A 13,374-nucleotide genomic window follows, 5' to 3' on the forward strand; every position below is an offset into this window, starting at 1 on the left:
TGTGCTAGAAATAAATAAATGAATAAAAAATATAACGTTTTATTTGATTTATTATTCTTAGTTGTTATATGCAAAACTTAAGTAAGAATTGATGATGTAATTAAGATAACAATTACATTAAAATTATAAATAATTAATCAATCAAAATAAATATTTTTTCATACAAAAAAAGATTGTTAAGCAATGTATCTAATTTAATTAAATACTCGTCTGTGAATAAAACAAACTAGATATAATAAAGGAGAACAAAAATTGTATGTTTTGTCTGTTGTACATAACATTTCTTTGTACTGTCTAAGTATTATAAATATTTACAGCGTTTATAATTTATTAAAAAATATTATTTAGTAATAATTTCATTTTTTTTTTCGTATATTGCACTCTTAATAGTAGACGGGGTACTATTTTTTTTTCTTACATTATTAACTTTAATTGATTGTGCTACGAGTTTAATAAACCATTTTTTATAACTTTTTTAAACATATTTTCATATTAAATTGTAAAGCGAGATTCATCGAGAAAACAAACAATGTCAAAAACTTTTAAAGAAAAAGGACTCTTATTAAAACTACTTATTTATCACTTTTTTTCAGACCATATTCTTGTTTTTATACTTCTATAAAACATAAGACAGGTCCAATCTTCGCACTCCAAACTATTACTTAGTCATCATTTTGCAAATATATTTTTCTTGTAGTTTGCTTCGGCGTAAATGGATGATACGGATGTATGCATACAGATTTCCTTGTGAATAGGAAAAGAGACATTTTTCGGGCCAGACCCACTCCGATATCTATACTCTTATGTCTAGGAACCTCCATCATGGGAATTTCGTCTTCTTCACCCCTCAAGCAGCTAACTCTCCTCACGTTTCGACGAAAACTTGAAAAATTTGATCTTAATCGAAAACTTGGTAAGCGGAAAAACAAGGAGCGTTTCCTAGCACGTTCGTCATGTTTACGATTTCTTTTTTTGTCGTCGAATTCTGTTTCACAGTCTTCTATTGGTCTGACGTATTCTTTTGTGGTTTCCGCTAATGCAATCAGTGCAAAGTCTTCGGAAGTCATCACTTTTGTTTTATGGCCATGTTATAAATGCGTTACTTACGTATCCTATACTGGTAGTACTGTGGTGGCGTATTACAGAAGAGATCCCACTTAGGTTTGGCATTGATTGAGTGTGACGTGTATTTGCGATAAGATTATCAAGATTAGTCGCCGTGATTGTGTACATTATATTCTAGATTTCTTTTTATTTGTTATCAAATAATATATTATATATATATATATATAAAAAAAAAAATCAGCTTCACGCTGTATCCCGCACACAGCAGGGTAGGCAGAGGGATCCTCGTGTTAAGACACTCCGTTCCCCACTTCCTGCCGAATTTTGGAGGCATTGCGTGTTGAGTGGTAGAATTCAACGCCTTTGCGTCGACACCAGAGCGAAGAAATGTAAATATAAACGTAAATAAATATATCACTTCCTCGAGTGGGGATCGAACCCACAACCGTCACGTTACAGTCACACCCTTGTACCGCTGCGCCACGACGGCCTAATATATTATATGAATATATAATATTAATAATAAAAGTACCTTTGTACTTACGTCAATTTTTTATCGATAGAACTGGTGGAAGCTTATAATTATTGATTACTAGCGGCCCGCTCGCGGTTTCACCCGCGTGAACTATGTTATTATTAATTTCTGTTTCCATGACTACGTCCTAGTGACGTCTATGCAAAATTTGAGACTCCTAGCATTTGTAGTAACAAAGTTTCATACAAACTTTCGACCCCAAAAACAACCCCTTAAATGTCGAATATTGCAAATTCCCGTCTTAGCGAGCACCTACGTCCTATAAGTAACTCTTATGCAAAATTTGAGATTCCTAGCACTTGTAGATTCTGAGATTTCGTGATGAGTGAGTGACTTTTCGATTTTAAATATATAGATGTAACTATGTTGCTAATTATAAAACCATAACAATATTACTTGCAATAATTCTAATCAATATGCTTGTTTTAATGTAACTTTTATCCTTTGTAAACATTATTCAAATAATAACATATATGTATATCATAGAAGAACCTAAGTATATAATATATTTCTAATATACCTACTTACCTTAAGCTTGGACGTAATAGTATATCTAATATGCCAGTCGTGCCGCTGGGATGCAAGTGTGACTAGAAACGCAACAGGTTGCAGGTTCGATTGCCATTCAAGGAAATTAAATATTTAATATTTTCATTTCATTTGCTCTGGTGTCGAGGTATACTGCGGCGTTGTGGTCCTCCACTCAACACGCAATGCTTCCAGAATTCAGAGGAAATTCTTAATAATAGGCTCCCTCTGCACCCTGCTACATGAAAAAAAATAACATACCTCTAATATTATTACATTTTAAGTTTGAACACAATTAGTAATGTTTTCCTAATATGTTAAATGTTATTCAAATTCAAAATACCTATATTAAACGTAATATATTCGCAAATAACAAATTACAGTGGGTATTTTGTTAACCTACTTTGATAGCAATATTTCCTTTTATTTCTGTATATTAATACTTAAAAGGAAAATAATATTTTTTTCTTTAATGTATTTTAGTATAAACTTATTATAATTAAAATATGATTAATTTACAAATAATATGTTTTCTGTCGACTAACTCCCTAGTTCACTAAATCGTTACAGATAAAGTAATTTTTTTTAAAAAATAAATAGTTCATCGTGGTTTTTTAGAATCTAATAAAATTATTAAATGCGACCAAAAGTTAATAAAGCGCCTGTAATAAATTTAACTATATAAGCTACTTTGTACGTTATTGCTTGTTACAATTGGTTGTGTAGTAGATATCTAGTTTACAACTTTTTAAAACATTTCAAATAACAATATTAACTTAATATGTGATTAATTTTACCTGTAGAAGCTACAAAATTTACATAACATAATATTACTGCGAATGTATTATCAATTTATATATTTATTAGATATATTAATAATTCATGTAGCATCGTCTCAGCATTCATTATAATGAAATGAAAACACACTCATCTACGTAAATTTTCAAGAAATTGGTAGATCTGGGGTGTTCATTTATTTTTATTTAAATAAAATAAGCATTTTGTGCTCACTAATAGTTTTTAGCAATAAAAACTACAGGAAAGAATAAGATTTGTGTATTGAAACCAAGGTTTTAACCTTGTGCTCAGTATCCATGTCAGCAGGTAGGTCTTTCTGTTGCCTTCGTTTATTTTATTTCGACTGTTCGAGGAGTTTGCTTGAGTAGTTACACTGCTAATTTATTATATTATTAGTTTTTAATAAGATATCGCTTAGACTATATTATAATTTTAATTATTTATTCAATTTAAATTATTGCATTCAACAATCTCCATCATGGTAAGGTAAGGTAAGATATTTTAAAATTTTCTGTCCCCCTTTTTTTAACAATAAATACAAATACTAAAAAAATATTAACTTATATAAAATATCATAAATATTGTTTAACTAAACTTATATTATATTTGAGTAAACGACCAGACCAGACTTCGAAAAACCAGTCACGTGATAAAGAATTAATTATATTTTAATTGCATTTATCATTTGTGGGACCTAGTTTTAATATTTTTAATTAATTTTCCATATAACGGTGCAAGGTCGTGTAATACGTTCAATTTTCCTTGCACAGTCATCAAGGCAATATGGTTTTTCTCTTTGTAGAGTGAGGTAGAGTTAGCTCTGTGAAAGCGAAACGGCTAGAGTTAGTTGAGTTGCGCAGGCGCACGCGTCATTGTAGATTTTCCCGCTGTGAAACAAAATACTTTTTGAACTGACTCAGTTTTAAACTACTATTGTTTTCATAATGTGTTAAATTTGCTCAGTTTATACGAATTTGTGTTTTGTGGCTTCATGTAATATATTGGTAAGTATTTTTAAATATTAAAAGAAATATACAGAAATATAAAGGTATCGTTAGGGTATTGAAATTGATATCATCAAGTTTTTCTTTTTTATAATGTCGTTAGAGGATTTTTTTCTGATTATTTACTCATGTTAAGCCTTAGTATATGTAGCATGGTATTATTTAGGTATATTTTCGTAAAAATGTTGTAAAATGTCATATTTCTTAATAATGTTGATGTTGATGTGTGTGCAAAAACGTGGGCTTTTTGAGTAAGACTAAAAAAATAAAAACATCATACTAAAATATATGGAATGTATAGGAAATATATGATTAATGGAGATTATATGTATAATAACAACTATCTTTTATCTCGAGATAAATACCAAAGTCGTGATAAGTCATATGACTTGCTATTTCAAAATTTAACTTTATTGTAATACATATAGAGTTTCATATTGTCCAAACAGCTTAGTGTTAACAGTGACAAATAGAACGAACACACCTGATAAGGTATCACGAGGACTGTTAGTAATATTCGTGTATTTTATTTTAGTTTTAGAACTAAAACAGCGAGATATGGGGCTGTGTCTATCCTTTGACTGTGGTGATTGCGACGGGTGCGTCAACCCTTGTTGCCTGGCCCTCAGTGCCTGTTGCCTGATCCCATGTCTGTGTCCTAACGCGTGTGGGCAGCAACAGCAGCAACCGCCGCCACAGACTGTAATTATACAGCAACCGATTGTGGATCAACAGCCGCCGCCTCCAGGATATCCTTATCCTCCGCAAGGGGGATATCCTGGTTATCCTCCACCTGGTGGATACCCACATCCTCAAGGCTATCCACCGTACGGACAAGCAAGATAGTGTCTTGATAACAAAAGTAATTATAAGTGAGGTATGTTATTTTTATCAAATAGTTATATTATAATATATATTTGTTATACTTTATTCAAGACCAACATGGCGTATGCATGCTAATTTATCTACCTATATATATAAATATGAAAATTAAGTACTTATTGTTTAACCGATTATATATTTATTAACATTAGACTATTATTATTATATTTTTATAGCTTCTATGGGACTTTAGATTCTTGTACGATAAAATAAGTACAAATTTTGGTCATATCAGTTTAAATTTGATGTAACCTTAGTAATAAAGATATATCAGTAATTTATTTATCTACAACATAATTATTAGCTATAGATAAATAAATTACTGATATTGAGACAGATATTCACCATTTTGTTACAGTAAATCACGTGTCTTTAGAGGAATAGCCATATTATTGTTTTAACATTTCCTATTGTGCTTGTTGACGTAAGTGCTACGTTTACCGTCATTTAGATTTTAAGTAGGTAATTATGATATAGGTATCTTAATAGTTTTTTAGTTACATTCAAAATTATAATCACATAGCTCATAAAGTTAATAGAGAAACAAACGTTGCTTCAAATAGCTCCGAAATAATAAAATTGGATTGGACAATGAATAAATAAACTAAATTTCTCACAGTATCCTTGTTAAATTATATACGCAAGTTTACTTTAAATATCTTCTATTTATTCCAGGATGGGGTGTAACATATCGTGTCGTCCGTGCTGTTGTGTGCCGTGTTGTTGTTTGCCGTGCTGTTGTTGCGAGTGTTGCGCGGACCCCCCACCCCCCACCACGACAGTTGTACACCACACCGTCGTCCAAGTACCTCCGGCTAGAGGAGCAAGTGCGCCGCCACCTTATCATTAAAATACAAATTACTTATTAAATAACGAACCGTACTAAAATATCAATTATTAATATTGATAATTATTGTATTTGAACTGACTTTTTTAAAATTCTGTTTTCCTTTCTTAACGTTACGTTAAAACTTTTGTAAATTATTAATAAGTTAGTTTTAATGTAATAACGTGGTATCTACTTTCAGATATCTAGTAATAACTATAAGATAAGTATAAACTATCAACACATTTCTTTATCACGATGAATCATGCGTTGTTTTCTGTACAATAAACATAGATATTATTTATGGATCTAAAAGATATCGTAAATATTTATAATATCGAGGTACTTATGTAACTAACATATCGAATTGTTATAAAATTTGCTTTTATAAGAGCAAATATGTTTAATTTATTATTTTTATTGTATAATATCATTGTTTTCATGCCCATGTATAGTAAAATTTTATAAATAAAATTTTAAAATAATATGGACGCAGCTTATTTATCTTAGAATTTAATTTATACGTACATACATACCAAACACAGTTTTGTTACAAAATAAATGATTTAAAATGACGTCAAGTTTTTTTTATGTCATTAAGTAATTTAAGGTTCATGTGAATTTTGTCTATTATAAAATAGACAAAATTCATATAATTATTTATTACTGTATTATGTCATCAATTTCTTAAAGCTTTTGATTTATCTTATGACTAATGTAGAGTGTTAAAAGTAAAATACATACAATATTATATATAAAACAATAAATAAAATATAAAATAATCTGATGTCGTCGTATGAAAATGAAAATTCATAATTTTCGATAATAGATTTTAATTGGGATTATGTATTCGACTCTTCTGTCTCTGCTGATGTCTCTCGAGATAATCCATAAATATAAAACAAACTCCTTCACCGCGTCTGTCTGTTCGCGATAGACATAAAATTATGGATTGTCATGAAGTTTTCACCAATAGATAAAGTGTTTCATGAGACAGGTTTAAGAATAATTCATTATACTTTTATGTAAATTGATTGAAAAATAACGATAATTGAAGCAAAGATCGTAAAAAATCTTACTAAAACATTATTATTTTTAAGAATCAAACAAGTGTAACTTTTCCAAAAAAAAAAATCAACGAAATGCAAATTTATATAGGTATGCTCTTTTGTATTACATTAGTACCGTGCCGTAATAAATATTATAGTTTTGCTAAATTAAAGAGATCACAGATCACAGTTACGAAATTTACTTTATACTAACTCCTGTTACATCAGTCCAATATCATATGTGAGTGTGTAAATAAAAGAAATAGCGGCAAGTAAATGAATGTTATAATTTTTTTAGCATTGGCTATATAGGTAGTTCTAAAAAATATTTTCTAGACTATTTTTGTGTTCCGACCTTAGAGTTTTTATTTAATAACAGTGTATTCACTATTTCATTCAATAATCATTAATCGTAGGCCAGTCGAGTCCTAGGGGTGCAAGCGTGTGATTATAAACGCGACAGGCTGTTGGTTTGGTGGTATCGATTCCCATTCGAGAAAATTAATAATAATTAATTAATTTTATAACACACAAATATAAATATTTAATATAGATATGACTCAAACAATTCTCATGAAATTGTTATAATCCTGATAACAGAGGCTATGAATAATATAATTACAATCAATTTTATTAAGACTGAAATATCAATATTTCCGTTAGTGATTATATAACTATCTAAATTCCAAATAAAATTTATAATTTTAGTGTCTGTAACGTCAATATCATCGTCTAATAAAGTATGGTTTAAGATAACTTATTCTCATAATCCGATGAGGTTATAAAAATTGCCACCATAATTTATATAAAATACATTGGTTCATCTAGTATCTATTGTTTGTGTACCGATTTATGCAATGAACTGAGTGATTAGTCACTATATTTTTTTCTCTGTCAATTTAAGTAACAAAAAATATTATTATTTTTTAAAAAATAAACAATATCCCGTATCCTGGCAGAAAATGCAGAACTGAACGATCTTATGAAGATCCGACCATGATCTTACGAAGACTAGGCTGCCTAGGTTCTCTTTATTTATCATTAAGCCCTTCATAATTCGTAAATCAAATAATTTACATGTATAAAATTTAGTACATTTCTTTAAACTGGTATGTTAAACTTCTACGATTTCAGTCAATCTTAAAAACCGGCACTAGATGCCCAACTCACTCATGAAAAATTAATCCACTTCTTCTAAAAATTTGGCATATATACAGGACAAAATTTGGAAATTGAAAATTATTAATAAACACTACTAATAAAGTAAAAACAGGTATGAATGAATCAAAGAACGAACAAAAATCAAAAAACAAACAAAAAAAATTACAAAGTATTAATTATTATAATGAATAGTACCCAATGACTTCTTTGCAAAACGACGGATATCCCATCAAAAATATAATTGTAAAATGAGAGCCAAGTTCAATGTTAACTAATGTTGCATTCTCGACTTCAGCGATAAATGAAAGGGAAATCTGGGTCTCTTAGGTGCTGAGTTCTATGTTCACTCGGCATAAATTTCAAGGTCTAAATTTCATTTAACTTGGCTCTCATTTCACATTATATTTTGATACGATAATAAGGATGTCAAAATTTTTGGGTTGGTATTGCAATTGGGTGAGTAATATGCAATAATACTTTAAGCTCCCTCAACAAGATATCTATACCTACTAATATAGTGAAGCGGAAGAGTTTGTTTGTTTGTTTTCTTAAACGCTAAGTTTTGTGGGTCTATTTGTCAGACTTACTTTTCAACACAATCGAATTACTTTAAGCGCGAGCGCTGCACAAATACTAACGTTTTATTTTATTAATTCTAAAAATTCAGCCACAATGTATATCTATCTCTTATAAATAAGTCACAATAAGGCTTTTTATAAGAAATAGTAATGGAAAATTGCTAGGTGATATTTCGAGCGTCAGTTACTACATCATCAAAAAAATTCATGAAGATAAGCTTTACAATATGTAATTTCGACGTATTCTTTTCGAAAAATTTCACAATGAAAATAATTCAACGCTTTGTTTACGGCCGTCAGCCTAGGCTTGAATTCCTCGGGGTGCGACCTTGCCGCCATGACATCCTCGGAAGCAGCCGCGTGGTGCTTGCACTTTTTGAGAATTATGAAAAAAAATTGTCTATGATTGAATGTATGTCCATTCATTCGCAAAATCAGCATAATAAAAGTATAATAGGTGTTATGCGGACGAAACCACGAGTGGGCCGCTAGTAACAATAATAGCAATAATTGCACGTATCTAAATGGGTACACAGAAACTTTGGGTAAATATTATTTGGGATGATTCTTTCGAAAAGATAATTTACTGATATAATGTGATAGTAAAGCGACAAATATGTGATTGTGTATCTTATCTTTTTTGGTGTGGTTGGTGTTGATTTATTTATCTTTTCTTTTACAAAATCGAACATTCGTAAATTGTATTTAATACCAAAAATACCTGTTTTAGATACGAGTTACGACTGCCGTATTGGAATGTAAGTAGACTTTTTTTAAAAAATGTCCTATTGTTAAAGTTAATAAATATTTCAAATCTTTTTTAATTTAAAATATTTAATTTATTAATTTTATTTTTAGCCAATTTTGTAGTTAGTCAAAATATTTAACTTACTAATTTCATTGTTTCTATAAATTAATTAGGTAATATTCAAAAATGTATGTAAATAATATACAAAATCAGTTTCTTTCTTTCAAATTTTTTATCTATATTAAAAGAGGTGGTGTGAGTCATAGCGTCGTATCTTTTATTATTCACGGCTCAAGTAAAATATATTATTTGTGCTTGCTTATATGAGTAAGCGTCGTCTGACACAATTCACAAATTACTCAACAGATTAATGGATGACTGACAAAATCAAATTTTATGGTGTACAAATCTTGTTACATTACTCTACAAATATAATAAAAAAATTGCCATATACTTTACTTTATTTAAGCATATAAATTACATAATTTAAACTGTATGTCAATGATGATATGCTTTTAGTCTTTTTTTTTTCTTTAATAAATAACTCTGTTTCTTACGTATTATCGTACGTCACGTTATTCCCCTTTTATAATAGTCCCAGTTCTTTTATTATTATTAAACTTTGTAAGATATTACTTGAAACAATAAGACCGAATTTACATACATGTTTTTATTTATTTGTTTTCCATATTATTGTTTTCCGGCTTCACGCTGTATCACGCAAGTCGTAGAGTAGGCACAGGGGGCAACATGGGGGTAAAATAGATAGGTAGTGAGGTCCTCTACTCATAGACTACCATTGATCCGTCAATCGCGTTACACCCTGTATACTGCTCAATAGTAAAAAAACAAATGAAACTGTATATACAAATGATTATTAAGTAAATTAATATATATTATTTTGAACAGAAATATGGGAATCTGCTGTAGTTTTAACTGCAATCCTTGCGAAAGCCTGTGCTGCTGTAGCCCTTGCTGTCAGTCTGGGGGCTGCTGCGGCTGCTGTGACAACGGTGGCGGTGGCCTTCAAGTTGTAGACCACCCAGTGATTGTTGACCAACCCTCAGGATTCGGAAGATAGTCTTGCCATTCTATCTATATTGACATCATTTGTAGGATATTTTGAATTCAGTTTATTTTGTTACGTCTTCGCAAAATGAATATGACTTTTAAATTCTATATTTTGATGTAAATTTAAAAAAGTTATTTATCTAATAACTTCAATTAAAATGTAAAGAATTGTTTTGTACAAATTTCTATTAAAATATTTATTGAAATAAGAGGATAACTTATTTAAAATATTAAAATTCTAACTTCTATTTAAATTTAAATTAGCGGAAACATGCTAAGAATTATAATATGTACCAAAAAAAAACTAATATTTTTGCGGTTAAAACAAACAAACAAGAAAATTATGATATATTATTAAAATTTAGTATATAAAAATAAGTATTTGGTTATTTTTGCATATTTTTGATTAAGTATGTCAATAAAAAACCATTAATATATTAATATATAATTATCGTTTTATTTTATTTAGAATAATCCACATGATACATAAATGCAAACGGCACTTAAAATAATAAACTATATTCATTGACCGTCAAGTCTTACTAGAACCTCATATTGCTTGTAGCCTATTTCTGAACCTCCAAAAGAAATGTAGCAACATCCGTGGCTAGGATGAATCTGTAAAATATTAAATATTACATAATTATCCATACAAATTATTTATATCAAGGAGATTTATACTCAACACACAATGCCTCCAGAATTCGGCAGGAAGTGGGGAAAGGAGTGTCTTAACACTAGGTTCCCTCTGCCTACCCTGCCGTGTGCGGGATAGAGCGGGAAGCTGATATTGTATATCAAAGAGTCTACAAAACTTATTCATATAATATTGCTTGACGCTTCCTTCAAATATGAAGGCTTAATTCTTCATTTTATTTGATTGTTATTAACATAATTTAAATATATGAATTTATGACATTTTTAAAATATTATTCCATAATTTCAATTTTGATACTTTTTCTAATTTATTTGAATTAATTTAAGACTAATTATACCTTTCCAGGAGTGACAGAGCTCCTGTGACGTGCTCTGCCAATGTAGAGTGGCTCGGCGGAATGTGTATTCCCCGCTATGATAGCGTTGGGGGGTACTTGACCGTGACTAGAGGGCACCCATTGCACTACGTGACTTGCAGCACATAATACCTTTGTAAGACAATAAAATCATTTTTAAATAAGCTTAAATAAAAAGTGACGCCGTCAGAACTGGGCGGAAAGTGCAGAATTCGGGCAGAATTCGGCGGAAAGTGGGGAACGGAATGTCTTAACACTACGTTTCCCCTGCGTGCCTTGCTTTGTGCGGGATACAGCGTGAAGCATATTTATTTCTTTATTTAAATAAACAGTGAGAATAAGTAAATCTCTGTAAGGAATGTAATTATATATAAATAGAAGTGTTAGAGACTCTGTGGTGTGTGTAAGATCTTAATATTGCAACCTAGAGCATTCTTCAGCCCAAATATAGCATCATCATTATAAACTTAATTAAAGAGACAGACATATGTTATTTCTTATTAACTGGAATTAAATTTTATATCCATATATGGTATTTTTATACATACTTCAATATTGTGCACTGGAACTTCTTTACCAGCAAAAGGTACATAAGCAGCTTTATGTTTAATTGCTAGTTTCCCAGGTACTAAATTACCATTGTGATGTGCTCTAATAATCCACAATGGGCTGTTATCCCAGCCTTCTTTACCTCCTATATACGCTCTACCATACAGTGAAGCAGCAGTCGCTGGCGTCGAAGGCAACCAGTCAATGAGTTCCGGAGTAAATATATCTTCCGGTTCTGTAAATTGAAAAAGAAAAACATTTTCAATATTTTAAAAGATTATCAATTTTTATATAACACGGACAATCGTTATCATTAACTATTATTATATTTTATTCATAAAAGAAGATTTTTTATTTGTAAACACAACACCCCCCAACTATAGTACTTACGTTCAACAACTTGTACAGGATCAGGTATCGGTTGGGGAGGATATATGAAGTTTGTAACGTATGTGGGTTGAGAGGGCGCCTGCTCTTGCGGGTACATCGGCATCATCACTGGGGCAGGTACGTACGCGAACGCGCCCGGGGCTGCCGGGACACTCGGTGGTGGAGGGTAGCCATAGTACGGTGGTGGTCCGCTAGGTGGAGGATCTGGATGAGATACAGAAATTTCACTTGTTATTGTATTACACTAGTTAAATACCACATCTATTGAACGTAATGCAAAATACAAATAGCACAAACAGACTTCTGTTAAGTGAATATTATAAATATTCTCAAAACAAATAATATACATTTTACTTACTATATGCCATTAGAAATAATTAATTTAAACAAAAGAAAGTAAGCACTAATATGAAAGGGGTGTAACAATTTCAATGGACACAGAAAAATGTTTATCTTTAAACAGCACTAGCGATTCACAAAGGTAATATATCAGTCGCAAACACGATTAGATAAGCCATTTTTATACAGATAATGCACAATATTAACGATTTTAATGTGTATTTTAGACATTCTAAATAATAATAGCATTATTATCTACAATTATTTAATTTAAATATATTTCCAATACTGTTGTTGAAATTAATTTACTTTGGCTTTGTAAAAATCCTGAACATCCCCTGAATAAAGTATATATTTTAAATTATTTTTATCAAGCTTCTATTATACGTCGTAGATAAAAGAAACGTAAGGATGTAGTTATCCTTGTGGTGTGAGGTACCTAACATATTATATCGCTTATTGTTAAACTTGATAAAATGTACACCTGTATCATATATTAGCAAAAATGATTGTAAGCGAAAAATATATAATTTATAATACTATTTTATAATACTGTAATTTTTCTGAGATACAATTATGGCAGTCTGAATCCAAAATATCTCGTAACAATATTGACGTTAGTTCCGCCATTCAATGTGCAATGTCTCAAGAATTCGGCAGAAAGTAGTGTCAAACTAAACTGTGGAAATAGAGTCTCTAACACTAGTTTCTCTCTGCCCTGCCCTGCTGCTGCTAACCCTGCTATATGTGGGAACTAATATGAAGTGCGAGCACTTACATGAGTGTTAATATTGTTTTAATTATTTTTGATTATATCTAGTTTTATTCATTAAATACG

At 30.4% G+C, this 13,374-nt stretch overlaps 1 protein-coding gene and 2 long non-coding RNA genes across 3 annotated transcripts; 2 read left to right on the forward strand and 1 right to left on the reverse strand.

Moving 5' to 3' along the window:
- The first annotated feature begins 3,742 nt into the window (after positions 1-3,742).
- On the forward strand, positions 3,743-6,876 carry LOC146539954 (uncharacterized). Its single transcript, XR_014879475.1, has 3 exons — positions 3,743-3,930; positions 4,466-4,807; positions 5,488-6,876. It is a non-coding gene; the product is annotated as an uncharacterized LOC146539954 (long non-coding RNA).
- Positions 6,877-8,932: 2,056 nt separating this feature from the next.
- LOC146539955 (uncharacterized) lies at positions 8,933-10,454 on the forward strand. The gene is made up of 2 exons (XR_014879479.1): positions 8,933-9,184; positions 10,084-10,454. It is a non-coding gene; the product is annotated as an uncharacterized LOC146539955 (long non-coding RNA).
- Positions 10,455-10,678: 224 nt separating this feature from the next.
- Positions 10,679-12,709, reverse strand: LOC146539956 (pfs47 receptor-like). The gene is made up of 5 exons (XM_085207895.1): positions 12,556-12,709; positions 12,198-12,401; positions 11,807-12,042; positions 11,241-11,390; positions 10,679-10,863 (listed from the first exon to the last, which is right to left on the reverse strand). Exons 1-5 carry the CDS (start codon positions 12,563-12,565, stop codon positions 10,768-10,770), a joined length of 696 nt encoding a protein of 231 aa, XP_085064021.1. The 5' UTR covers positions 12,566-12,709; the 3' UTR covers positions 10,679-10,767.
- Positions 12,710-13,374: the final 665 nt, after the last annotated feature.

Source organism: Heliconius melpomene, chromosome 3 (genome assembly GCF_056956725.1).
Source record: "Heliconius melpomene rosina isolate 202511_hmr_F chromosome 3, ASM5695672v1, whole genome shotgun sequence".
Lineage (NCBI taxonomy): Eukaryota > Metazoa > Arthropoda > Insecta > Lepidoptera > Nymphalidae > Heliconius > Heliconius melpomene.

What these genes read in the sequence shown, in the direction of transcription:
- LOC146539956 (XM_085207895.1), bottom strand. An exon ending in TCCTGTACAAGTTGTTGAAC is followed by an intron (nt 12,043 to 12,197) that starts GTAAGTACTATA and finishes TTCAATTTACAG; the next exon opens with AACCGGAAGATATATTTACT. An exon ending in TTCCAGTGCACAATATTGAA is followed by an intron (nt 11,391 to 11,806) that starts GTATGTATAAAA and finishes TGTCTTACAAAG; the next exon opens with GTATTATGTGCTGCAAGTCA.